At 58.3% G+C, this 27829-nt stretch overlaps 1 protein-coding gene across 5 annotated transcripts in view; it reads left to right on the top strand.

Moving 5' to 3' along the window:
- CACNA1A (calcium voltage-gated channel subunit alpha1 A) overlaps positions 1-22102 on the top strand; it is a 195647-nt gene extending 173545 nt beyond the window's left edge. For 2 of the 5 annotated variants that reach the window (XM_070492187.1, XM_070492186.1), the window contains exons 38-47: positions 1084-1189; positions 15048-15155; positions 15274-15374; positions 16387-16496; positions 16587-16725; positions 16876-16989; positions 18204-18239; positions 19322-19508; positions 19762-20012; positions 20749-22102. In XM_070492187.1, the coding sequence (XP_070348288.1) occupies positions 1084-1189; positions 15048-15155; positions 15274-15374; positions 16387-16496; positions 16587-16725; positions 16876-16989; positions 18204-18239; positions 19322-19508; positions 19762-20012; positions 20749-21429 (1833 nt within the window). In that variant the 3' untranslated portion in view covers positions 21430-22102. The remainder of the gene's footprint in view (positions 1-1083; positions 1190-15047; positions 15156-15273; positions 15375-16386; positions 16497-16586; positions 16726-16875; positions 16990-18203; positions 18240-19321; positions 19509-19761; positions 20013-20748) is intronic. The other 3 variants (XM_070492190.1, XM_070492189.1, XM_070492188.1) reach the window with 3 other exon arrangements.
- The last annotated feature ends 5727 nt before the right edge of the window (positions 22103-27829 follow it).

Below are 27829 nucleotides of genomic sequence, written 5' to 3'. Positions count from 1 at the left end.
AGAACTCTCTGTCTGTGGAATACGGCTGAGTCTGCCCACGTGGCAAGAACGAGACACTTCTATGCTATCCACTGGGCAGTTGTCACTTAAATACACAAATCCATGATTTTTAAGATGAGAAGTCCTTTGTGCAGTGCACACAACCTGCCCGGCTGTGCACAGCAGCCCAGTCTGTGTATTTCTCTGTCTGTGGCCTCCCTCCCCATCCTGCCTCAATCCCTCTCTTGTGTTCTGTTCTGGGTTTGCCATCCCCATCCCATCTCCAGCTCTGTGTTTCCTGCTGACATGTGTCTGAATCCCCTGGCGACACCAAACTCACCCTCAACCCCCAGCCGCGTGCCGCCTCAGCCTGGGCTGGTGCCCACCAGCCCAGCATCATCTCCCATTCCACCAAGCATGGGGACAGAGCCCCTGCCTGGGACGCAGAGAGTCTTTTCTTCCCTGGGCCATGGGAATGCCCCCTCCCCCCCCCCCCCCCGCCATCGCACAGAGAGCCGAGACCTGGACATGTCCCTGAGATACACTTCCCACGGAGCTATGAATGAGTCTCGAGATTCCGTCTGCATGCGCTCTGTCTGCTGTCTGTGTGTCGTGGCCTCGCTGCATGTCCATGCGGGCCGCCTGCCTGCCGCTTCTCAGAGGCATGATGTGGTCCATGCCCACCTGGTCCAGTCTGGGCCAGGGGTGGGGTAGGAGCCAGCAGCCCCAGTGGCTGTGGCCTGGACCCACTGCCTGCCTGCTGCATGTGCTCCTGCCATCGGCTTGCTCTCTTCTTTGGGGGCAGAACAGAATGGAGCCATCCAGAAGAACTCTGGGGCAGGGCGAGGATGTGGGCCCAGCCTGGAAATGCCAGCTCTGGGGTCCAGTGGGCAGGGGGAGAGGGCAAGGCCTTGAGGCACCGGAGGGCCCCCAGGGCCTTCCCCACGGGCTACCACAGGAAGTAAGTGGCGCACTGGGACAGATAAGCCGCCTTAGCCGCTGCCGTCAGAGTTCTTCCTGGGGCTCCCGGGTGGGTGGGTCTGGCTCACGGGGGACCCAGAGGAGTGCCTGGCAGTGACAGGCCTCGCCTCTGGTTTTCTGCAGAGGCTCCTGCGGATGGATCTACCTGTCGCTGATGACAACACTGTCCACTTCAATTCTACCCTCATGGCTCTGATCCGCACGGCCCTGGATATCAAGATCGCCAAGGGTAAGGGCTGGGGACAGGAGCAGAGAGGCAGGACAGGGTGGAGCTGCGGCCTCGGAGGGGAGAGCAGTGGGCAGCCAGGGAGCCTCCTCCTTGCCTGAAGCCAGGGGAGCCACCGCCCTGCCCTCATCTTCATTTGCTCACCTGGTCACTTGCTCAGCCAACATCTCATCCATGCCTCCCAGACGCTGGATGCTGCTCCACTCACGGGGGCATGGCAGCTTACACTTCTGCCAGGGGAGGCCTCCCCCAGGAGGCTGTGAAAGAGGTGAGGTGGTGAGTCACATGGATACCTGTGGAGAAAGTGTCCCCATTGCCAAGCAAGAGCTCGACACCCAATGCATGTAAAGAGCCAATTATTATGGCATCAGCCTTTGGGAAAAGAAAATAGCTTTATTGCAAGATCGATCTGCAAGAAGACAGGAGAGGCATGCTCTCAGATCTGTGTCCCCAATCCAGGGCTTGGGGCAGAATTTATAGGATGAAGGGAAGGGTGGTCTGAAATGTAGAGACAGATGATTGGCGGTAAGGAGGTGTGAGGTCATTGATGGTCTGTACCAATGTAGTCAAGCCCCATGGTTCTTCATAGGATGCGTGTTAACACAATTCTGGTGTTAGTATGATCTGAGGGTGGAGTTTTCAGCCTTTTGATGTCAAAAGGGTCACATGTCAGGCATTCACGCAGGCCCAGTTGATGGGTTGGTGGTCTCAAGCAGACTGAACGGGACAAGGAGTCATTTCTCAGTTCTTGAAAGACCACTCTTAATCACGCCGTTGATAAGATGAGGTTGGTCAAACTGTCCCCTTTTTGTTGTTCGTTCCTCAATCTTGAGGTATATAGGGTGCCTGCCACTCCAGCTTCTTATTGCTGATAAGGGGCCTAGGTTGTTCCATCTCATTGATTCAGGCTCTTAGTAAGATGGCAATGCAGGTGGGCTCCCAAAGTTAGACCTATATTGTGTAAGAAAGTAACCAGGTATTTAATAAAAAGTGTTTCTAGAGGGGCTGCCCCCAGGGTCGAGTGGTTAAGTTCATGTGCTCCGCTTTGGCAGCCCAGGGTTTCACTGGCTTGAATCCTGGACACAGACCTAGCACCACTCATCAGGCCATGCTGAGGCAGCATCCCACACAACAGAACTAGAAGGACCTACAGCTAGAATAGATAGCAATGTACTGGGGGGCTTTGGGGAGAAGAAAAAAGAGACAGATTGGCAACAGATGTTAGCTCAGGTGCCAATCTTTTTTAAAAAGGGGGCATTTGTAGAGAAATAAAAAGAAAAACAAGGTTGATGGTTGTAGCAAATTATAAACTAGTTCTTGAGCCCATAAGGCAGCCAATTAAGATTTCTAGATGTCAGGGTCGAAACACCTTTTGCAGATTGAAATGTCTCTCATGTCATCAGGCTTTTGGGTATCTTACACAGCAACAGACATGAATCTCTCTTATGCTTATATCAAGTTGTCCAGCTTCAGTTTGCAAGATTTCAGGAAAAAGGATAGTTTCAGTTCTCAGTGATTCAAAGTGAAGATGAGAGAAAAATTCCAAAACATTAGTTTGGAGATTTGTAGACAGCTATTTGAGGAGACTAGAGGAATTCAGGATCCAGTCCAGTTTACAGAGAGAAAACAGAAGCCTCAAAGACAGAACTAGGATCTAATAGCCACAAATGTGTATTATAGTTTCTACTGAAATACAATTTTTTTCTCTAAAATCACCCTCATTTTTACCAAAGATAGCCAAACTAGGACTAATTGGTTGGCAAAATAAATCTAGTGTCAATAAGCTTGGCCGGTTATTTACATAAGTGCAGGAAGAATAGCCATTGATCATATGGGCTCTTTTAAATCTACTTTGCTGGAACTTTTAATAAGGAATCTCAGATTGAACTTTAAAGGCCTCTCAAGGCCAGGAAAGCCAAGCCTAGGATTTGTCATACCTACAGATTTGGGTGGATTTCTCTCTTCTCAAGGTCCCCAAAATATCCTGAGGGTCTTGCACCTGCCAGGGAAGTGACCTTCTTTACCCACCTGGTAAGGTTGCCGGGCACCCTGTAAACAAGGTATCAGGCCAGTATTTCCAGGAGGCTTTATTCCGTAAAGTCAGTCTTTGTTCCTCAAAGCTGTATGGTCATATCTGAGTCTATGCATGTGTCTCTCAAATATGACATTCCAGTCAAAGCCTTGCTAATATCACCAGTGTTTCCAATTGTGTCCTGCTATAAGGGGAGTAGATTCTTATGGAACGTATGCAAATAATTATATTGCCATGAAAAAAAGAATCCTTACTCATCAAGAGTTTCCAAATTCTGAGGGATAAGGAAGGGAGAAAAAGATAAATGTTTCAATTCCACTTACAAAGGTATAATTTACCAAATTGTTGTAAGTCATAGCTAGCTTAAGAGAAAATAGAAAAAGGTGGAAAAAATAAGAAAAAAAGAGAAAAATCTGGAAAAAGATGTTAAAAAATCAGCCAAATTTCAAACAAAAAGTCATAAAAATTATAATTATCTGCATCAATTCATTCAGCGTCATGTAATCAATTCTTTATCTTGATCTTTTGTTAGCAGTTTTATGAGGCCATCAGCCTCCATTAGAGTTCTATAATTTCATACCCAGCTCAGTACTGTAATCTGAAGGTTCAACGGAAATCTAGAACACAGGTTTCTGTTCCATGAAATCCAGATCCTTTCCATGAATTTCTCTGAAGATGAAACATTTGCAAAAGCATCAGAGTAAAACAGTAACTATCTGTAAATGACAAAAGACTAAAAAATGGCAATTGACAAAGAAACTTGTCTATTTCTATGACATACAACACTTTAAAATAATTAGAATTATGACTGATAACCAGGAAAGATCAGGATTTTAAGAATGTTATATAATTTTACAACTTTTATGTTAATAACATTTACCCATGCACTATAACCTAAGAACGTTTATCATCATTTATTTGGTGATGCTTCCCATGTAATTTAGCGTACCAAGTAATACTAATTAGTTTAATATCTCCTTCTTTATAGAAAGAGAGACTAAATTCTTTGGGAAGTCCCAGGGCCCTTTTGGAAATTCTCAAAGTTTGAATTTGGGGGAAGTTTGTCAAAAGTGTCAAAAGGTTTTAAAACACTTGCACTTATCTTTCTTAATAAAATTAAAATATTTCCATTCCTTAAGTCTTCTTTACTGAAAACGTACATTTTACTTTCCCTGAATACAATGATGTTTTCCTTATTAGTTTTTAGTAGCTTTAAGCATATATATTAATTAGAATTGTTAACCCTTACAGACTTTAATTTTTAGTGAAAACTTAGAAATAAGCAATTCTAATCTGTCTTTACATTAGCATTTTACAGTAGTGGCTTGGCACATTTGTAAATGGTTTTTACAATTTCTAGAAACATGCTACCTCGTGGTACAATCTTTTAATAAAATACAAGATACGTGTACGAATAGACTCAAGCATCTTTTAATTTCTCTTTAATACGAAGCCAAAAGTAGATAAACCTATATTTGCTCATTAATATCTAATATTATATCTTATGTGGAAATGACAGATATTCAATACATTTTATCACTTAATTTAACAAAACTCTAAGGTTTTTAAGTTACCAAATGGTTTTGAAGTTATTTTAAGTACATACACCATAACACATAATTATTGTTAAAAAGTTCACCCAGAATTTTTCTTTTCACATCCATTTAGTTGTCTTGTTCCCAGTAATTACTAAGATTGCTTGTAAAACTTCATGAAACGTTAGACAAGGTTACTTATCATTTAAAGTTATTACCGTTGTTAATCAGTCTTGTAACAGAGATAACATCAGCTTATTTGACCAATAATCATAGAATAAAGGTTGCATGTTAGCATCATAGCCACCACTGATAATACTGAAGACATGTCCATTTCAGGCAAACAAATTTAAATGAGCTTTCATTTACCAAAGATTGTTTTATATCACAGTAACTTCAAAGACATTTGAATTGGTTCCCATTGCATTTAAATAAGCACTTACTTTAAGCCAATTAAATAGAGCTCTTTTCGAAATTATACCATCCAGAGGTAAAAAATATGTATATCACTATAGACACACATACACAGAGGCTCCACAGCTGTTGTTTTAAAATTACTGCCTTGAATCAGGTACAGTAATACAAAGCTCACTAGTTACAAAAGAATAATTGAACCCAAATTTTATTTTAAGCTTTCTCCACTAATATTTATGGAGAAGACACTCAAGATGCTAGATTTTGGGTGAGGGCACTCTTATGGCCATTTTTTCCTTCAGTCTTAGGAATTGGTGATGGGCTAGAGAACAGTTCCTGGAGAGGTTACAAGCTTTTTGTGTGTGTGTGTGTGTGTGAGGAAGATTGCCCTGAGCTAACATCTGTTGCCAATCTCCCTCTTTTTTCTTTTCTCCCCAAAGCCCCAGTACATAGTTGTGTATCCTACTTGTAAGTCCTTCTAGTTCTTCTATGTGGGATCCTCCACAGCATGGCTTGATGAGCGGTGCGTAGGTCCACATCCAGGATCCAAACCGGCAAAGCCTGGGCCACCGAAGCCAAGTGCACAAACTTAACCACGATGCACCTGGGCCAGCCCCAACAAACATTTTGAGATAAAGGAAATGAGGGAAATCTGAACTGCCTCTAGAGCTCCATTTCCAGTCTCACAAAGATTGTTTTTAAGGACGGTTGCTCTTAATGCCTCAGAAATTGGATTGTAACTTAAATGACACTATAGGTCAACCTTCCTGTCTGACTGCATTGTCCCTAACTTGCTTCCTTCCCTCTGGGTGCTTAGTTTATTTTAACTTGGGGAAGAAGGCTTAAAAAAAAATCCTATCAGGCTCTGAATATCAGCTTCCAGTTTGGTTGAATTTTTGGTTGTAAGTTGCTAGATCCTTTCAAAAATCTTGTCAGGTTCCAGCCGGGGTGAAAGTAAGTAGTTGACAGTATTGAACAGCTCCATTGATCTCTAACGTAGCGGTTTCCCAGAAACCCTGCCAGAGTCTCATTAACTCTTGGGGGTGGATTACAGGGTGTCTGTAAAGCCGTGACCTAATAGGCTTCTCCTTCAGGCACTTTTATAACTTAACTCTTTCTTAGCTTTTTGCAACAAAACTTTCAATAAGGTTATTTTGGTGTTTTGAAGGCTTTGCTTTTCAGTGTACTTCTTAAATGATCCTATCTAATCGGGACATTCCTTCTAATGGCCAATGTAACTCCCCTGAGACTGGCGACAGTTTGATAAGACCCCAGCCGTGAACGGGAGAGCAGCCAGCATTTCTGTCTGACCATCTCTGACCGAAGAATGGGGTGCAACCTGCGCTTTTGTCTGACCATTATTTTGGGGCCTCCGTCCTGATGACTATTAAGCCAAGCTCTCAGGACACAAAGCAAGCTTAGAAAGGTCTTGCACTTCCTTGTAAATATTTGCAGCTTCCGGAAGCTTCAGATTCAAGCAATTGTGCCAGAAGGTGGAGCCCTTGACTCTTTAAAGATGTTCCTGGTTTCTCGGGTTGAAAGCTCAAAAGGAGCCAAAGTGGCCACTGCAATCATAAATCTTCCTGGGTTCTCCTCCCAGCTGTTCACAGTCATCCCCATTTTGGGGGCTTATTCCAAGGTGGCCACAACAAACAAGGTAATTTCTAAGGAGAATTTGTTGTGGCTACCGGGAACCTTAGTCCTCCGACAGCCGATTCAGTTTAGACAGACGTGGACACACGATGCAGTTGTAGGTAACACAGACCAGAAGACCGGCCGGTTCACCGGGAATTGTCCAGAACCGGAAGCAACTTCACGAGTGAGCCGTTTCTCCTGCCTCAGTCGCCTCAGTGGTTCAGGCCCAAGGTTCGGGACCCAGCCCACCGGGATGCCCCAGAATACAAGCCATACTGACGTCTACAGGCAACCAGACCCGAGAGACAAGGTGAGGGACGGGCGCTTCCTTAGACTGACTTACCCAGACCCAGAGATGTCTTGAGCCGGAAGCTTTTTCTTCTCCCAAAAGAGAAAAAGCGCCAAGGGGCCCGGAGCTGTGCGGCGGGAAGTGGGGATCCAGCCAGCTGAGCTTCCAGGTGAAGCCATCTAGGCAGCCGCTTAGGGCCCCAGGCAGCAGGTCACAGGACCTTGTCCCTTCATGGTTGCCAAAAATCATTACCGAGCAAGAGCTCGCCACCCGATATGCGTGAAGAGCCAGTTACTGTGGCCTCGGCCTTTGGGAAAAGAAAAATAGCTTTACTGCAAAATCAGTCTGCAAGGAGCCAGGAGAGGCGCGCTCTCGGCCGTGCCGCCCTGACCCAGGGCAGGGCAGCCTGAAGTGTGGGGATAGATGACTGGAGGTGAGGAGGACTGAGGTCACTGATGGTCTGCACAAGCATCGTCAAGCTTCGTGGCTCTTAATGGGACGTGCGTTCACACAATGGTGGTGTTTGCCTGATCTGAGGATGGAGTTTTCAGCCCCTTGGTATCAAAAGGTCACTTACCGGGCATTCACACAGGCTCAGTTGATGGGCTGGTGGTCTCATCAGCCTGAACTTGAAAAGGGGTCTCGGTTCCTGAAAAACTAGTCTTAATTACTCTGTTGATAAGATGGGGGTCAGTTGAACTGGTCCTGGAGGGCCTACAGTTACCCCTCAGGCAGAGGGACCAGCAGGTGCAAAGGCCCTGTGGTAGGAAGCCACTGAGTGCTGTGTTGCATTAACTTGCCCTCTGAGCAAGGGGAATACCGCACAGCATCCAGAGCAGAGGAGGAATATGACTGCGCTCGCTTTTAAGCAGCCTCCCTCTGGCCACAGTGAGGACAACAGACCAGGAAGAGGCCAGAGTGGAGGCCGCTGACATGGTCCAGGTGAACACAGGATGGCGGCTTAGACTCAGAGGGCATGCAGTATCCAGATTCTGGATGTTTCCTGGGACTCAAGCCAACCGGATGGCCGATGGAGCAGATGTGGGGCGTGAGGGACAGGTACAGGTCAGAGGGCAGGAGGTCGGTGCCGGCTGTGGTACCGGAGACACAGAGAAGTCTGATGGAGGTGAGCTGATGAGTCTTCAGGCAGGGCTGGAGATGTGAAGTCGGGAGACATCAGAGGCTGACAGGTTCTAAGCCAGGAGACTGGACGAGCACAAGGGCCGATCATGAGCCGAGAGACCCCGGAGATGGAGCCGAGGCCCCTCCAGCGTTAGCGGGGCAGCCAGGGAGCTGGCAGAGACCAGGGCAGCGTGGGGTCCAGGGAATGTCCAGGAGGAGGGGGGCAGCATGTCAGGGTCTGCCCAGCGGCCAAGGAGGATGAAGACCGAGAGTGACTGGTGGCTTTCGTGGCAGGTCACCACTGGGCACCTTGACTGGGGCAGCTCTGGTGGAGCGGTCAGGCCCCCGGCCTGGAATGGGGTTCAGAGACCTGACAGAGTGGACGTAACTCATCAGCGGACGGGCCAGCGGCATGGAGAGAGGAGTGTGGTCACCAGACAGAACGCAGTGGGAGAGGAGCTGGCGGGGGGCTGGCTGCACCATCCAGCCGAAGGCTGGCGATCGGAGGCTGAGGAGGCAGGCCAAGGCTCCGCCAAGGTGCAGCCACAGGGAGGTCAGGAGGAAGGAGGACGCCTCAGGGATGCGCGTTCCTCCCAGGGTCCTAAGGGGAAGCGAGGAGGAGCTGGGGCTGGAAGCGCCAGGGAGGCGAAGCTGGGAGGGGGGAGGCCAGCAGCTCCAGCGGGCGCTGCCCGGTGGCTGAGGGCCCATGGAGGACAGACCTTGTTGGAGCCGGGAGACGTGCAGGGGAGGTGACGAGAGCGGGAGGACGCAGCTGAGGGACAGGGGGAGTTGAGGGGTCCGGCCCTTGTCTGGCACACTGTGCGAGTTTCTTTCTCATGAACTAGTCCGAGGCGAGCAGCCCAGACAGTCCAGGCAGCGCGGCACGTGTCACCAGCAGGACCCGGGTCTGTGCGTCTGTGGCCCCACCCGGCCTGGGCTGTTCCTCATCAGTGTGCTGCATGCGGCTGCTCCGGGCCCCAGCCTGGGGCGGTGAGCACGTAGGGGTGCCACCGTGTCTGTGTAATCAGACGTGAGAGTCGGGTTTCGCGGGCCGATCCTGCCCTCCTCTCCCATCCTCACTGGAAACTTCAGCAGGCAACCTCCTGCGCTCCGAGCCCCAGCTCACATCAGCCAGCTATGCCGCGTGACAAACGGCCACAGACTTGACAGCAAAACACACACCCGATTATCAGATCACAGTTCTGGGGGCCGGAAGTCCAGGCACACTCAACCGGGCTCCCACTCGGGGTCTCACAGGGCCAAGACCAGGGCATTGGCAAGGCTGGGCTCTCCCGTGGGAGCTCTCGGGGGAAGCTCGCTTCCATGCTCACGCAGGCGTTGACAGAATTCAGTTCCTCACGGCTGTAGGACTGAGGTCCCCATTTCATGGCTGGTTTTTAGCCAGAGTTGTGCTCAGCCCCCAGGAGGATGTCTAATCCTTTATGCACTCCACATCTCTCTGATTTCTTCTGCCACCAGCTGTAGAAAACTCTGCTTTTCAAGGACTCCCCTGATTAGGTCAGGCCCACCAGATCAGCTCCCTATCTTACGGCCAGCAGACTTGGAACTTTAATTACATCTGCAAAATTCCTTCACAGCGATCCCTAGACTAGTATTTAATTGAACAGCCAGAACCTTGGGGAAGGGAGCAGCCTTAGGAGTCTGCCTGCCACAGTCCCCTCAGAATTCCTTTCTGACCCAGCTGCTGGGGAACCTGTGTTCAGGGCTCCCAAGACAATCCAGAACCTGGGCTCAGCAGTTCACTAGAAGGACTCGGAACCAAGAAGAGCGTTTTGCTCGTGGTTATGGCTTATTACAGCAGAAGCATCCAGATTAAAATCTGCAAAGGAAAAGGGGGCAGGCTGGTCCCTCCCAGCAGGGTCACGGGACAGTGCTTAATTCTCCGGCAGTGACGTGTGACAACATGTAGGAAGCCCTCCTGAGCCTTGGTGTCCAGGGTGTCTTGGGGGGTTGGTCGTGTGGGCACGGCTGACCTGAGTTCGTCTCCAGCCCCTCCAGAGGTCACACTGATGCCACTTGGCCCAAGGCCCCCACCTTGAACCCCATCACTGGAGTAAACGATCTGGCATGCCCCAAGACCCCCAGGGAAGCAAGGACGCTCCTATCAGGCAGAACATTCTAGGGACTTAGAGGGACCCCCCCCCCCCAGGAGCTGCTCAGGGACCAGCCCTTTCTCTGCCATGTGCAGGGCTGCACAGCCCAGAACCGCTGTGCTGTCAGAACCCCCTTCTGTGGGGCCCCGTAAGTCCAGCCTTTCTGGCACCTCCCGGACTCCCCACCTGAGGAGCTCAAGGACTCCCAGGATGTCCCTGCGTTCGGCCATCGTGCTTCTCACTCATTTCCCAGATGCTACCCAGCTCCCAGAGGGTCACACGCTCTGCATCTCTGAGCCAGAGATGCCTCCCCGTCCGGCCCTTGGTGAGGGCGCCAGGCGGCCTCCCCAGAGCCCCGCGGGCACAGCTGAGCCAGGCTCGGGGGCTGCGGACGGGCAGCTGAGGGCTGGGGGACAACGGTGGTAACGGTGACAACAGTGCAGCCATTTTAGCAGATGGGAGTCTCGGGCAGGCGGAGAGCAAGAGTGCACTTTGTTTTCAACAGCTCGATTTGCTTTCTATACACACCCAGGTTCTTTCCAGCAAGTGGGGTGGCATGGGGGGACGGGGCGCCCCCAGCCTTTGCAGATCCTCCAGAAGTCGTGCAGCCGTTCTTACCTGGAGACCTGGGGGAGGGTGGGCAGGTCCCTCTGCTTGTCTGTGTCGGTCCCTCTCCTCTGTCTTCTGTGTGTCTGTCTGCCCCTCCCACCCCCCATCTGTTCTCTCCTCCCAGAAGAATCTCATTCTTGTCTTGGGGAAATCCCTCTGTCTTTGTGGTTCTTTTTCTTCTAGATGTTGTGTCTGGACCCCTGAATCCTCCCCCAGGGGACTCAGGCTGTGACCCTCATGGCCCCTGCCCTCTGCTCCCACGTCCAGGTGACGAGGGCAGAGGCGGCCACCTGCCAGCACAAACGCAACCCCGTGAGCCACCCCCAGCCCCGCGCTGACGTCCCGGGCTTGGGCGAGGGTTTCGTCCCTGCGCGCCCACCAGCTCACAGCCCCAGACAGTGGGGAGGGTGTGGGAGAGGACTCGCCCAGAGCCGCCAGGACCGCACGTCCCCGCACCAGCCGGTGTTGCCCGCGCCCACGAGGTCCCCGGCCCTGGCGCTGGTGCAGGGGACCTCAGCTCCCCAAACAGGAACGCCTCTGCCATCGTCTTAGACAGGGCCGCTGTTAGGGCTAGGCCCCCGGGGCTGGCCCAGACTCTCGTCAGGACCCCACGTGCTGACCACCAGAGGCGCTGTCTCATCCATTTATCCCCCCAGAGACCAGGCGCCGTGGGGAGGTGGGGTCTGCAGTGGCCCAGAAGGTTCCGGGGTGGGCCTCGTGGGAGCTGAAGGGCTTTGACCCGCCTGACCAAGGGAGGGCGGCTTCCTGAAGCTGGTGGCCACGTCGGCCCCGCTCATTGAAGGAGAGCATTTACTGAATGCCCGCTGTATGCCCGGCTCTGTCCTCCGCTTGCAGGACACGGGAGCCTGCGGCCCTCGAGAGGCTGCAGAGACGAGGGGCAGACAACTCACGCAGTGAACGAGGAGAACACGGGATGTGTTCACAGGCGGGAAGGGCTGTAGGAAAGTGGGGCAGAGGCAGGGGTTGGGGTCCAGGTCAGAGGTGAAACCCTGTCAGCGGTTCTCCACCAGGGGACATTGGCGATGTCCAGAGGCATGTCTGGTGGTCACATTGGGAGGGGGCTGGTGCTGCTGGCGTCTGGTGTGTAGAGGCCGGGCTTCGCAGGACAGACCCTGGGACAGAAACTGTTCACAGAGGCACACAGGACAGGGTGAGGGAGGGGAGGACCCTCAGGCCCTAAAATCGGGGACACCACGGTTTGTGGGTGACTCATCCGTGGATGGGGGACCTCCTGTCCCCAGGAGCCCCAGTGGTAATAACTGTGCAGCTGGATGAGGACTAAACCTGGGGTTCGGCCTGAAGTGAACGCCATGACCCCAGCAGGGGGCTGTCGTGACGTCCTCTGAGGATGTTCCCTGCTGGTTCTCACTGGGGGCGATTGTGTCCCCCAGGGACACACAGTGCTGGGGACGGTTTGGGTTGTCAGGATTGTGCAGGACGGCCCACCACAAGAAGGGCCCGGCCCAGGTGTCGACAATGCTGCCTGCAGCCGAGAAGCCCCCAGACCCGTCACCTGACTCATGCCCAGAGCGGGTGCCCGGCCTGCTTGGCTGCCGTGACAGGATGCCACCGACAGGGCGGCTGAAGCCACAGACATTTATTTCTCACAGTCCCGGAGGCTGGGAGCCCAGGGTCGCGAAGGCGGCAGGTGCCCTCTCACCTGTGCTCACACGGCCTTCCCCGTGCACGCGCCCCTGGGTCTCCCCCTCGTGAGGACTCGACCCTCTTGGGTCAGGGACCATGCTCACAGCCGCTCACGACACTCTCACCTCCCTCCCGGCCACCTCCACGTGCAGCGCGGTGGGCTAGGGGCCTCTGCATGAGCTTGGGGGACACAGCTCGGTCCACAACAGTGGGTCTTCCTTTCTCCACGAGAAGCAGGGAACACAGAAGCTGTAACAAGAAAGTGACTTTCTGCAGGAGCTGTCACACGCTCTGCTCTCCCTCCCCGTGTCCCTGAGAAGGAGCCACTGAGCCTGGGCACAGGGCTTGGCTGCAGCGGACACAAACATGGCTGTTCGTTGCAGCTGCTTCCCCTGAGGAAAGAAAACGGTATGGGTTGGTGTCGAGGGTCTTGAGAGCCCAACAGCACAGGGCCTTTCCCAGGGCCTCCCACAATGGTCTTGACCTCCAGGCCTGAGTCTAGGCATCCCCCCTGCGCAGCGGGGCCCCAGCGACCACAGTGCCCCTGCCTGCTAGACTCCTCGGCCACCAGCGCTGAGAAAGCCAGACCATGGAGCGCGCCCGCTAAGGGGCAAGATGTGGAACAACAACATGCAGTGATGTGTACGGAGAAGAGAAAGAAAGCAGGCGAGAGACATAGAAGGTGATGAAGGGGCCGTTTCCGATAGGGGGCCAGCTAGAAGACCCCTTTGATAAAGGGTTTGAGCAGGGACCTGAAGGAGGTGAGGGAGGGAGCCGCGGAGATATTTGTAGAAAGAACGTCCTGGCAGAGGAAGCAGCTGTGCAAAGGCCCTGAGGCAGGACCGTGCCTGGCGGGTTTGAGGAACGGTGAGGTCAGTGTGGTGGGAACAGAGCAAGCGAGGGGGGTCAGAGGAGAGGAGGGCAGACCTTGTGGACTTGGGCCATCAGCCTGGGTGAGGTGGACCACACAGGGCTCTGAGCACAGGAGGCACGTGACCAACTCGGCTGCTCACAGGCGCCCTCTAGGGGCTGCAGGGGGACGGGGGACCCAGGCAGAGGTGACCACAGGCCCAGGCAGTTCAGTCCCGGTGGCCTCAATATCTTCGCTCCAGAACTGGATGTGAGCTTTTCCTGCACATTTACATTTAAAGGCCCCTCTGAAGGGTTTTTCCCCAAATAAAGGCCCACAGGGGGAAGGCGAGTGACAGTTCCGTGAGGAGCCTGCAGGTGTCTGTGCTTTGAGTCCCGTCTGCTGAGAAGGAGAAGCTGGCCGGGGCCCTGGGGCTGGGCCAGTGGGGCAGGAGGGCAGGCGCCGGGCGAGGAGGGCTGGGGGAGTGGAGGCAGGTGGACGTGGGGCCGCGGGCGGGGCGGCTGTTCACCCAGCGAGCCCCAGGGTTTGGCTGTTAGGACACCGAAATACTTCCCTCCTGGCTGGTGCCCCCCCCCCCAGCCTTGGGGCCCTTGCTCTGGCCTGTCACCCATGTCGCTTCCGTACCTGCTATGTGTCAGAACGGTGCCTGGGCCCGGGGTTGGGCTCTGAGCCTGAAGGAGGAGCAGGGCCAGGCCAGCGGAGCGGCCAGGATGGGTGAGAATGTGCCGCCATAATAAAGAGCCCCAAGGCCTGGACCCGACCAGGCTTCGTGCCACCCACTCCGTTATGTGGGAACTTCCCGGGGTGGCAGGGACTCTGCTCATTGGTCACTTAGATCCCGGGCCTGAGGGAGCAGCCATGGTCGCTCATGTCACCAGCCGCCGTGACAGAGGGAAGAACTCAGGAGGGTCCTGCACTGGCCCTTCAAGGCCCTGACCCCAGAGTGGCCCCTCGCCCTGCTCGCACCTCACTGGCAGGAGCTTGTCACCGGCCCTAGCCACCCCCGGGCCAGGCGGGCACACTCCTGCACCTGCAGGCAGGAGGAACCAGGGGCCGCTGGTGCGGAGCCTTAAAGACCTCAGGGCTGGGCCACGCCAGAGGGCACGTCTGTGGGAGGGGAGACTTGGTAGAGGGAGAAGCCCCCTCTATCAGGGCTGCCGCAGGGCGTCCCGGCCCCCGGGCTCACCCCTGACCCGCAGGAACCAGTGGGCCCCTGTCGTGACGACCCCACGGCAGACGCCATCCGTCTGAAGGCTGTGTGCATGTTCACTCAGCTGTCGTCAGACAGCTCGGCGAGGCAGGGACTGTGCGTCTCAGCCCCGTTTTGCAGATGGGGAAACTGAGGCACAGAGAGGTAGACGAACACTTGAGCCGTGCAGTTGGTAAGTGGGAGCCAGATTGGGACCTGGGCCATCCGGCCCCTCTCGATGCGGGACTGTCCCCCAACGTAGCCGCCTCACGGCCCTGGCCCTGCTGAGGACAAGAGCGCCTGGGGCCCGGAGACCCGGTGGGGACCAGGACTGCCGAGCGCCGGGTCGGCAGGCGGTCAGGGCCCCTTGTGTGCCCACGTTGCAGGCGGAGCCGACAAACAGCAGATGGACGCTGAGCTGCGGAAGGAGATGATGGCCATCTGGCCCAACCTGTCCCAGAAGACGCTGGACCTGCTGGTCACCCCGCACAAGTGTAAGAGCCCAGCCCGGCCCGGGCCCCCACCCACCTGGATGGAGGGAGGGCAAGAGCCGGGCGGGCCGGGCTGGGGACACAGGGCCCCGCCCACGGTGAGCTCGCCCTGTGCCCCCAGCCACAGACCTGACGGTGGGGAAGATCTACGCGGCCATGATGATTATGGAATACTACCGGCAGAGCAAGGCCAAGAAGCTGCAGGCCATGCGCGAGGAGCAGGTAGGGCCCCCTGCCCATGTCCCGGCTTTGGGGACGCCCAGGGCAGGTCACTGAAAAGTGGGGCCGTGCGAGGGAGACACGGCCTGGATTAGTTCACCTGCTCCATCAACACGCCCCGGGCGCCCACGGCATCCAGGTGCTGTTCTCAGCCCTGGGGGTGCGGCTGGGAGCCAATCAGACCAGAATCCCTGCAGAGCAGACATTCCAGCTGCGGAAACGCCAGGACAATAGACGACTAAATAGCAAGGCAGAAAATAGTCAGCGCCCGCAGAGGGGTGAAATCGAAATGGGTAATGAAGGGAGGCCACCCTGAGGAGGTGACATCTGAGCAAAAAAACTTAAAGGAAGAGGAGAGGGAGTGAGCCAGGCAGACCCCCCGGGGGAAGAGTGCTGTGGGCAGAGGGAACAGCCAGTGCAAAGGCCCTGAGGCAGGACTGTGAGTTTGAATTTGAGGAACAGTGAGGAGGTTCATATGGTGGCGCACAGTGAGCAAGGGAGGTGACAAGGGTGGGGAGGTGCTGGGGCAGCTTATGCAGGGCCCGGGCCCATGGGGAGGTTTGACTCCTGCCCTGAGTGAGGCGGGAGCCACCGGGGCCCCTCAGTAGAGGAGGGGAGCAGCTTCACGCAGGCGTTCACAGGCTCCCTCTGGGGGCTGTGGGGGGGAATGGCTGGAGCCAGGAGACTCGGGAGGAGGCCAGTGCCCCGGTCCAGGGAGATGATGGGACACGCCTCCAGTGGGGCCATACAGTTGAGAAGGGAGCTAGTTCTGGATGAGTTTGGAGGGAAGAATCTAGTGGGCTGGCTGATGGATCAGACGTGAGTGTGCGTGCGTGTGTGCGCATGCGTGTGTGGGGGTGGGTGTGTGCTGGGGGCTGTAAGAACTCCTGGGATTTCATGGGTCAGGGGACTGAGCGTCCCCTGCGCAGCCTCCTGCTGTCCCACTGCGGCCTCAGGCCCCTGCCCCCGGCCCCCGGCTCAGCTGGTACACACACACTGCCCTCTGCCCCTCCAGAACCGGACACCGCTCATGTTCCAGCGCATGGAGCCGCCGTCCCCGACGCAGGAGGGGGGGCCCAGCCAGAATGCCCTCCCCTCCACCCAGCTGGACCCAGGAGGAGGCCTGTGAGTGTCGCTCTGGCCGGGAGGCGGAGATGGGGGGCTGGGGCACCCAGGGAGTGCCCACCGCCACCCTGGCCTCTGTCCCCCACACAGGATGGCTCACGACAGTGGCCTCAAGGAGAGCCCGTCCTGGGTGACCCAGCGAGCCCAGGAGATGTTCCAGAAGACGGGCACCTGGAGCCCGGAGCGGGGGCCCCCCGCCGACATGCCCCACAGCCAGCCCGACTCCCAGGTGCCTCTGTCCCCCCACGGCCCCTGGGCTCCCGGGCCGGGCTGCACAGCAGGGAGGGTCTGGGCCCATGCCGGGCCCAGCACACACCAGGCCACCCTGGGGCCCGAGGCCCAGGCCCCGGGACTCACCTGCCTCGCCGTCTGCCCGCAGTCTGTGGAGATGCGAGAGATGGGCAGAGACGGCTACTCGGACAGCGAGCACTACCTCCCCATGGAAGGCCAGGCCCGGGCCGCCTCCATGCCCCGCCTCCCCGCCGAGAACCAGGTGAGGGCTTTCACCCTCCGCCCGGCCGCCCACAGGGCTCGAGCCTGGGGCCGCCTGCGCCCACCCCTCCTGGCCACAGCTGGAGCATCCGGAGGCCTGGGCCTCGGAGCCCCCCCCTCAGTGGAGGGCAGAGAGGGGAAGGGGGTCCCTGGGGCCAGAGTCTGGCAGCCACTGCCAAGTGGACCGTCTGCCCTGCCCACGGTGCCAGGGCGGGAGGATGTGGAGGGCTGTGGGAGGGAACCTGTCAGGCCGGGGTGAGAGCCGCAGTCGGGAACATGCACACACGCGCGTGCACATGCACACGTGTGCCCATTCCCACGCACACGTGCATGCACACAGGAGTCTGCTCGCGAGCGCTTGGCGGGTCCTAGGACCTGGCAGCAGAGTCCGGGGTGGGTGGGCCTGGGGCAGCTGGGGCACGTCCTTCTGTCTGGTCTCTGTGGGGGCCGCTGGGGAGGAGCAGCTGTGTGCACCTGATGTGTGTCTGCGTGTGGCTGCTTTCCCCAGCTGCAGGGTCCCTTTGGTGATGGGTGGGGGGTGCCGCTGCCCCAGGCCCTCGGGGGCAGGGGCCAGAAGCCAGAAGCATGGCTGGCTGGCTGCCCACCCGGACTGCGAAGCGGGGCAGCGTGTCTGGCTGTGGCCGGCTGCCCGTGTGCTGTGCTGGGCGTCTGCACGGGGCGGAAGGCTGTGCTGTGTGTGGCTGGGCCAGGGGGCCCAGGGGCCTGGCCTGTGGCTGCTGGAGACTTGAGTGGGAGGCGGCCAGCCTGCATGTGGCTGCCCAGCCCTACCCTGCCGGGCTGGCCCCCCCTCCAAGCACTGAGCTGCTGGGCCCCAGGAGAGGGTGGGGACAAGCCCAGCTGACGGCCACCACCCAGAGCTTTGCGTGTCAGCCGAGCCAGGGCTGGGACGCACTGCATGAGGCAGAACCCGCGGCCAGGGGCCTGCGGCCGCGCTGTCCCACCTGTCAGTCATGTGCCTCTGCCATCTGTCTGTCTGTGGTGTCTCCTGTCTGTCTCCTCTGTGCCCCTGGGAGGACGGCCAGCCGGGCCCGGGTCACCCACGGACAGGAACTTTAACCTCTCCCCCCCTTCAGGTTCCCCTCCCAGAGCCTGGCATCTCCCCCATGTGCCATCTCCGCCTGTCCCTCGGGGCTTTTATATTTATTTTCTTCTTTCTGTTTTTTCTGTGTGCACCATCCCGTGGGGCTGTGACAGAGGAGAAGGGGCCGGCCACGTGGGAATAACCTCAGTGTATGTACCCTGCCCGCCGCCCAGCTGGGCTCCGGCCCCCTCTTCCCGCCCACCCCCCCTCGGGGGAGTCCTGTCATCTCTCACCTCCCCGTGGAGCCATCCTCTGTGCTGTATTCCTGTGTGCCCTGGGGGCCTCCTGGCCCCCTCCACCTCTCCACTCCCCTGTCTTCAGAGCCCCCAAGCGGGGGGCCATCTTCCAAAAAGGCTGACCTGCAGCCCCACCAGCCACTCTTTCTCAGGGGCTGGTTCCCCTGACCCTCTGGTCCCGCAGCCCTGTGTCCCTGAAATCTGCTGCCTTGGGCAGTGCCACCAGCCGCTCAGCCGGGCCGGGCCTGGGGGACGTTGGCCATCTTCTCCTGTCCCGGCCGCTGACAACCACAGGCCCCCTCTCGCCACCCCCCGAGCCGGGGCCGCGTCTCATGCAGGCTCCCGGGCTGCAGGCCAGGGGTGAGAAGAGCAGGTCCCGGGGGCCTCGAATGCCAGGGGGCGCCCTCGAGGAGCCAGACTCGGGCAGGCAGGAAGGCGCAGCCCAGCTGGTCCGGGCGGACAGCAAGCTGGGGTGCCGGGCGCGCAGCCCTGAGCCCGGAGGAGGCCGACAGCTGGGAGGCAGTGGCCTCCCAGTCCCTAGAGAGCGGGCGGGGCCGGGACGGGGAGGAGGGCAGGGGGAGGGCGGAGGGAGGTCGAGAGGAGGGCGGGGGGTGAGGGGCGGGGCAAGGGCACGGGAGGGCGGGGCGAGGGCACGGGAGGGCGGGGCAGGGGCAGGGCGAGGGCAGGGTAGGGTGGGCGGGGAGAGGGCGGGGCCGCACTGCCCCCGGCCCCCATGTGCACACTCTGGGTGGAGGAAGCTCCTCCCTTCAACCAACCTACATGTCCCCTGGCTGGACCCCCAGGGCCCGGGCACCCCCAGGGGTGGTCCTGAGATGCAGCAGGGGTGAATCAGTTGGGGCCTCAGGGCGCGAACCCAGGATGGACCTGGCAGGGGAGAGAGTTCCCCCTGGATGTCACTGCCGACCGAAGGGGCGGGACGGACCGGGACCGCTGGGTGCCAGCCGCTGACCGGCCCGCCGGCCTGTCCCCCGCAGACCATCTCAGACACCAGCCCCATGAAGCGCTCGGCCTCCGTGCTGGGCCCCAAGGCCCGGCGCCTGGACGACTACTCCCTGGAGAGGGTGCCGCCCGAGGAGAACCAGCGGCACCACCAGCGGCGGCGCGACCGCGGCCACCGCGCCTCCGAGCGCTCCCTGGGCCGCTACACGGACGTGGACACAGGTGGGCACCAGGCAGCCGCGTCTGTAGCAGAAGACGTGGAGCGGGGCAGAGGGGAGACACTGAGGGAGGAAGGAGAGGCCTGGACCCAGGGGACTGAGCCAGGCTGGCCACTGCTGCCCAGAGCCTGGACGCCGACCCGCGCTGCCCGCCGTGCCCCCCTTGGTCCGGGGAAAGGCGTCCCGCTCTAGGGCCTGCTGCGCGCCCCCCGCCTCCCCATGGCCATCTGTCCGTCTGTCTGACCCCCCCGGCGCAGGCTTGGGGACGGACCTCAGCATGACCACGCAGTCGGGGGACCTCCCGCCCAAGGAGCGGGACCAGGAGAGGGGCCGGCCCAAGGACCGGAAGCACCGGCAGCACCACCACCACCACCACCACCACCACCCGCCGCCCGCCGACAAGGAGCGCTTCGCCCCGGAGCGGCCCGAGCACGGCCGGCCGCGCGCCCGGGACCAGCGCTGGTCGCGCTCGCCCAGCGAGGGCCGAGAGCACATGGCGCACCGGCAGGTGGGTGCGGCGGGCGCCCCGACAGCTGTGCCGCAGCTGTGACCTCTGCCCCCCGCCCCGAGGGGCCCTCCCAGCCGGCCCGGCCTCGGTGGACGCTGCCCCGCCCCCGCCCCCGCCCGCAGCCGCTGCCTCTTTGGTTGGACCTCGTTTGCGCTCCCGCCGGCGGCCTCACCGCGCACGCGCGCGCACGCTGCCTCCGCTTGCCTTTAACCCGGCTTCCGTTTTCCTTTCGATTATGATTTCTGTCCTCTGGACGCTGTGAGTAATTCTTGAAACTTCTGCTACTTTAACCCCGAAACTTACAAAACTCCCTTTCTCATTTCTCTTTTCACTTTGTTGTGTTGGTTTTTGACTTCCCCCTCCCTCCTTGTCTCTCTCCTCCCCTCCTCCTTACCCTCTTCACCCTCCTCCTCCTCCCCCTCCTCCGCCTCGCCCTCCTCCTCACCATCCTCCTCCTCTCACCCTCTTCATCCTCCTCCTCGCCCATCTCCTCCTCCCCCTCCTCTTCACTCTCTCCCTTCTCCCCCTCCTCCTTCCTGTGGCTGTTGCTTTTCTCCTCGTTTTCCATTCAAACGCCCTGTGTCCCCCTCTCCCCCTCCTCCTCCCGGCCCCTCCCCTGTCCCCTTTGGTTTTCCTTCGCCCCCTCCGCTCCTCTCCTCTGTCTCCTCCCCCGTCTCCCCCGGTTGATTTTGTTGTATCTTTTTTTTTGATTTCCTTTGTTTCAATTTTCGTGTAGGGCAGTAGTTCCGTAAGTGGAAGCCCAGCCCCCTCAACATCTGGTACCAGCACTCCGCGGCGGGGCCGCCGCCAGCTCCCCCAGACCCCCTCCACCCCCCGGCCGCACGTGTCCTACTCCCCCGTGGTCCGGCCGGCCGGCGGCGCGGGCCCCCCGCAGCAGCAGCAGCAGCAGCCCCCGGCGGCGCGGCCGGCCCGGGCGGTCCCCGGCGGCGCGCGGAGGTACCCGGGGCCCGCGGCCGAGCCCGCGCCCGGGGAGCGGCCGCCCGCGGGGGGCCACGGCAGCAGCCGCTCGCCCGCGACGGAGCGGCGGGGTCCGGGCCGGAGCCAGTCCCCCCGCGCGTGTCGCCACGGGGGCGCGCGCTGGCCGGCGGCCGAGGGGCCCCCGGGCGCCCGGCTCCACGGCTACTACCGGGGCTCCGACTACGACGAGGCCGAGGGCCCGGGCGGCGGCGGGGACGAGCCCCGGGCCGGGCCCTACGACGCGCCCCCCGCGCGCCGCTCCAGCTCGCCCAGGACTCCCCGGGCCGCGGGCCCCGCGGGCGCCTCCCCGGCGCGGCACGGCCGGCGCCTCCCGAACGGCTACTACCCGGCGCCCGGCGCCGCCCGGCCCCGCGGCCCCGGCGCCCGCAAAGACCTGCGCGAAGCCTACAGCGAGACCGACGACGACGACTGGTGCTAGCCCCCCGCACCCCGCCCGGCCCCGCGCGCGCCCCGGGGTCGCCGCGCGCCCCCGACTCCGCAGGGAGCCCGGGCCGGACGCGCAGGTGCCCGCGACGGGGCCCTCAGGGGCGGACAAACCACACAGCCAAGGCATTCGAATTAACTCAGCCATTTTTGGAGAACCTTGGGGAAAATGGAAATTTAAACAAAAAAAAAAAAACATTTTTAAAAGAAAAACGGGGAGAAAAAAAATCGCTTCTATTGATGAGTTTTATCATCTCAATCGAATCTTCCTTTCCCGGCGAAGGCGAGCTGGTGGCCCTCGTGCGGCGGCGAAGAGGAAGCGGGGACACCCGGCGCCCCACACAGCCGCCCCCAGACACGCTCCCCCCACACACGGCTCACACAGGAGTGCTTGCTGGTCACACCGAACCCTACTATTACTGCCTGCAGAAATCAACTTAAACAGAATAAACAATTTTAAAAAGGACAAAAAAATTAACGATCGAGAAAAGAAGCATTGTTTTCTGACATTTGGTCCTGCTTGAAATAACAAAAGAAAAAAAAAACACCACCGATTTCCTTTGCTTCTTTTTTCCTTTTTCCTACCTTGTTTGAAAACTGTGGGCTTGGGACTGTGAATTATTGCATGACATTCAAAAAGAAAAAAAATAAAAAATGAATCAAAGGGCTTTCGGACGGGCCTGGTCTTTCTCCCCCTGCAGGGGGCTCCCCAGGTCCCTTTGGGGGAACCGCGCAAGGAGGCACTTGAAAAGCAAGCGTTTGAAAGGGGCTCAGAGTGAGAGCGCCGTGGCCCTCCAGTGGCCGGCTCTTTGCAGCGTCTAGGTGATGCTCCGGACCCAGCAGAGAGCAAGGCAGGTGAGCCCCGCCCCTCGCAGAGCTCAGCGGCCAGAGCTCCGGGGATCCCGCGCCCTAGCAGGCCCCGGAAGACGGAGACCCAAGACGCTAACCAGCTGCTCGCCAGCTGTCCTAGGGGCAGCGCAGGGCACCCCCGTCACCCCACGCCCCACCCGCAGGCCCCCCGCTCCCCCCTCCCTGTCTGCCTGGTCCAGACAGCACCCTGGGTGATGGGGCCAGGGAGCCCCCAGGGAGCACCCGTGGAGCCCCGAACATTCGCAGAGCTCGCATCAGAGCCCCCGCAGGTGCCGGGACCCCAGCTCACCGCCCCCCCCCAGCTGCTTCTGGGGGGGCTCCACCCCCCAGCCGGACCCGTTGCACAGACTGCCCTGAGACGCCCCTGAGGTCCCCTCAGCCCGTAGGTCGGAGGTCAGAGCAGTCCACGGGACAGGGGGTCCCGGCCTCTGGTCAGAGGAACAGGTGGGGGTATGGTTCTGGTGAAGGGACCGACAGCCTGGCCCCACTCCACCGGCAGCCCCACCTAGTGGCCTGTCTGCTGTCCACACTCCCACTCCAGCCGTCCGAAGGCCCCCCAGCCCCAGGGCCTCCCCTCCCTGCCTAGTCTGCCTCTGCTTCTGGGAATACGGTCTGTAGCCACATCGGGAAGAGCAGGAGGTCCGGGCCGCTGACCCGGGTGAGTGGGAGGCCAGCGCCCCTGTTCCCACTGTGGGAGGGACCTGTCTTTGGCCTGAAAGGGCAGCTGATAGTTCTCCCCTGAAAGAGCTTCAGAGAACCCCACAAAATCTGTAGACAAGGAGAAGGGCACTGTCCTCAGGGCACATCGGGGTGCTATCACCAGAAGGAGGGGCATCAGAGGCCAGGCAGGGGGAGACTAGCCGCAAACATCTATTGCATGGCGACTTTGGGGTCAGTCATTGGACCCCCCAGGGGCTTGGCAGCACCACCCTCCTTAGAACCCCTCCCAATTCAGCTCCAGCCTCCCTGGCTGTGTGACCTCAGGAAAGTGAATTAACCTCTCTGTGCCTCTGTTTTCCCATCTGTAAAATGGAAATGATAATAGGATTGTTTATGAAGATGAAATGAATTATTCTACATCAGCTGTCAGCAAACTTTCTTAAAGGATCAGAGAGTTAATATCTTCAGCTTTGTGGCCCAGAGGGTCTCTGTCGCAACCCTTCAGCTCTGCTGACGTACCAGGAAAGCGGCCACATAGATGGTGAGTGTGGCTTTGTGCCAATAAAACTTTATTTATAAATACAGGCAGCGGGCCAGATTGGGCCCTCATCCTGCAGCACTTCCCAAACTTTTTGGTCTCAGGACGCCTTTGTGTTCTTAAAAAAAACTATTGAGGCCCCCAAAGCATGTCTATTTACGTAGCTGAGAGCTACCGATATTTACCACTTCAAATGAAAACTGAGAATTTCTGAACTATGTATCAATTTTTAAATCACAATCAACAATAAACTTATTAATGGTAACAAATAATGTTTTTAATGAACAATAAGTGCATTTTCCAAAACAAAAAAATTCCTTGAAAAGAGAGGTTTGTTTTCTGTTTTTGCATCTCGTTAATCAGCTTAGCAGACAACGGCCAATTCTCATGTCCGCAGTGTCCCACGTCCTTCCACGAACACCACCGCACGCGTGGGAGAGACGGAAAGCGATCCAGGCAAAGGATGTCTTAATATTATTCTACTCGCAGTTTGGCCTGCGGACGCCCGGGCCGGGTCTCGCCGGCCCTCAGCATGCCAGACCCCACTGAGAACTGCAGGTCTCCGAGCCGTTCCTGGCCCCAGGGAGCCGTTGTCAACCCGGAGCCTTGAAACAGCTGCACGGGTCTCCCTCCGGCCTGGGCATGGGCTTCCCTCTGGCGAAGAAGGCGGGGTCCCCAGGAGCCACAGGCAGAGCTCCTCCCGTGAGTGGCCTCTGTGGATCTCTCAGTCTGAGGAGGAGCCAGCGAGGGTCAAACTTCCTCCCAGGCAGCTTGGTGGATCACGGCCCCTCAGCCGTCTGGCCCCGCCACCCGCCCAGGGGCTGGAGGTCTCTGGGAGCAGGGAGCCAGGCAATGCCCTCTGGGGCCTGGGAAGCTGCAGCCGCCTGTCGCCGGTGGACAAGGCCACTGCCAGGGCCCCCACAATCCTGGACCCAAAGGCCAAGCCTGTGGCTGGTGCCGGCGCTGGACTCCAGGGCTCCACAGCCCACGCCTGCAGGCTGGAGTGAGTGTGAATTGCCCGGGAGACACGGAGAGAGGGATCGGGGGTGAAGAGGCAGAGGGGGGCGGGCCTGAGCCACATCATCTGGAAGGCTGAAGAAGGAGCAAGACAATGCGACTCTGAGAGCCAGGGAAGCGGCGCAAATGCCCAGGGCAGCTCCCTTCCTGGGGCACAAAGGACAGAGAGCCCCAGGCTCCATTTCAGATGTGTCCTCGGGGCTTCAAGGAATCGCCGCCCGTTCCCTGCAGCCCCTGGCCCCCTGTGGCCACCTCTGAGCCTCAGTGTTCTCTCTGTGAAATGGGGACCCACAACTGGGTTAGGAGGCAAAACTTTCCTTCTGCCCTCTTAGAGTCAGTAACTGGGGCCTGTGAATTAAACTAACAAATGACAAATTAACAGGAGAGAAGACATACAATTTTTACTCATATTTACATGTGTCCATGCAAATACCAAAAACCCTTCTATGGATAAGGGAAGTAAGGCGAGTTTTACTTCAGCCAGAGCGAGGATTGCAACCCGGGAAGGCCTGTTCCAGGACGGAAGGAAGCGTTCGGAGGAGCATGGTGTTCAGTCTTATACCTTTTCAGAACAAAGAGCCTCCATTAAACACGCCCAGGATACACACTCACCAGAGTTTCAAGGAGATATTCAGTTGCAGGTTAGTAGGCCGAGTGACCCTGATGTCAGGAAGGGACTGGCCTGGGTGTGAGGGCCGGGTGTGGGCATGTGCATCCTTGTCTTAGGGGGGGTGCCTTCTCTGACGGTCAAGCGGGCGCTCAGTGTGTGTCTGATGGGCCGGAAGCCAGGCTTCTTCAGTTCAAGCCGAAGCAGTTTTGAACCAAACAGTTACCCATACGCCTCAGTGTGGGAAGATCCCTTGTCAGTGGAAACTTGCAGACCCACTCGGAGGTCAGGGGCCCAGAGACTGGGAGAGAAAGACAACGGCGTGGGGCGAGCTTCGAGTTGGCAAACACGGCCGCGCACCGGAGGGCGGGACATCCCAGCTCCGGGGACAGAAGGTCCTACTCCTGAGACCCTCCCGGACCCCGCCCTGGGGACGCCCTGATGCTCACTGTCTCCTTTATGAGAAAGCAGGAAGCATCAAAAGTGCCTTCCTGAGCTCTGTGAGCTGTTCTGGCAAATTCTCAAACCTGAGGGGGTGGAGTCAGGGACTCCTGACTCACAGCCGGTCGGCCAGAAGTCCAGGTGGCCTGGGACTGTGGCCTCTGAAGTGAGGGGGTCTTGCAGGACTTGTAACTTGTGACACTCACCCCAGATCGATGGTGTCAGAACTGAACTGACTTCTTGGACACGCAGTTGGGGTCCGAGAATCGGTCGGCACAGGAAAAACCCCACACGTTTGGCGTGGGAAACATCCCAGTCGCGTCTTGAGGCTCCAGGAGGACGTGAATTTGGGGGGACACGGTTCAGCCCACGCCAGTCACACAAGCAGGAAAGCAGGCGCGGAAAAACCATGATGGTGCCGTGAACGGCCGAACAAGGCAGCCTGAGACCCTGGCTGTCACTGCTGTGTGTCCTACGGGAGCTGACTTCACCCTGAGCCGGTGCCCCCCGCAGGGTGCCTCGAGAGACACGTTTCCATTACTTTACAGCTGTCTCAAGTCTTAGCTCCCTGGAGCAGGCCCTTCTATTTGAAATTCTTTTGGGCATTTGGGAGGAAGGTCAGAGTTCCTTTCAGAGCCTTTTGTTCTTAAAAACAATTAAGCCAGGGGCCGGCCCTGTGGTGCAGTGGTTAAGTTCGCACGTTCTGCTTTGGCGGCCCGGGGTTCACCGGTTCGGATCCTGGGTGTGGACATGGCACCACTTGGCACACCATGCTGTGGGAGGCATCCCACATATAAAGTAGAGGAAGATGGGCACGGCTGTTAGCTCAGGGCCAGTCTTCCTCAGCAAAAAGAGGAGGATTAGCAGCAGATGTTAGCTCAGGGCTAATCTTCCTCAAAAGATAAATAAATTAAAAAAAATAAAAACAACCAAGCCAAAGAGACACATTCTGGGGTGGCCAATTCTGATCCCCCACAACTGAATATGGTGTCCCCCAAAATTCATATATTGAAGCCTGGCCCCCAATGAGCTGGTGTCAGGAGGCAGGGCCTCTGGGAAGGGATGAGGTCATGAGAGCAGAGCCCCCATGAATGGGACCAGTGCCCTTATAAAGGGGCGCCACGAGCTCCCCCGCCCCTCCCACCCTGTGGGGACACAGCGGGAAGACACCGTCTGTGAACCAGGATGCCGGCTCTCCAGGTAGCTTGATCGTGGACTGACTTCCAGCCTCCAGAACAGTGACAAATAAATGTCTGTGGTTTGTAAGCACCCCCGTCTGTGCTTCTGTCACAGCAGCAGGAACACACTGACAGCTGGACACCTGCTGAGGGCCGGGCGGGGACACTCCCGGGCATGAGCACATGGGGCTGCTGGCTGGAGCAGGGTCTGCGGACCGAGGGGGTGAACACAGCCCCTCCGTCATTCCACCCCTGCCCGGGATCCGCCACGGCAGCCCCGCCGCTACGCATGACGCCCACGTTCCATCTGGCCTCCTGTCCCGCCCGGAATGGTGGCCTGTGCCCCTCTGCCGTCCCCCATCACGCCCGCCAACCCGGGCCCTGCGAGCTCTCCTGGCTCCAGCCCCCCCACCCCAGCCTCCCACACTCTTCCTCCAGGCGCGGTCCCCCCAACCCTGTGTCGCCACCGGCTTCAGCTCCTGAGCATGAGAAAGGCCTCGCCATCCGCAACGCATCCTCCAAGACTGGGCAGAAGCCGCCCTGGAGGGATGCGCAGCCCCCTGTGGACCCTGGCGGTCACCTCCCGGGGGCTGAGGAGACGCTCCACGAGGGCTGTGTAGACTCTGGCGTGGTCCTAAATTAATTCTCCAAAGACGCACTCGCTTTTGTAATTTGCAAACAGGTTTTAAAGGCGCCCAGACGCCTTCGTCTCCAAAGCGCGCTTCCTCTGAGCCCTCAGTCCCCCTGGGGATCAAAGACACGGTAGAAGAACCAATTAACTGGACGACGACGCGAGACTCAGAGCCCCCCAATCCGAGGTCGCGGCCTCGTCCAGGGGAACGTCTCCACTGCGGCTCTGGCCGGAGATCCCCGTTCAGGCCTGCCACCTGGAGGCCAGACGGCGGGCAGCCGCGCGGGGGCGCCCGGGAGGCGCGGGAGGCGGCCTCCTCTCAGCCTCAGGGACCGGGCAGGACCAGCAGGGACGCTGGGGTGTCCGTGCCGGCCGCTCTGTCCAAAGGACGTTCTAACGACTCTTGGGAACCAAGCCGATGGCTCAGGGGGACCGGGTGTCCAGGAGCCTCTA

This window comes from Equus asinus, chromosome 20, assembly GCF_041296235.1.
Source record: "Equus asinus isolate D_3611 breed Donkey chromosome 20, EquAss-T2T_v2, whole genome shotgun sequence".
NCBI lineage: Eukaryota > Metazoa > Chordata > Mammalia > Perissodactyla > Equidae > Equus > Equus asinus.
This window is presented reverse-complemented; position numbering and strand designations above follow the sequence as displayed.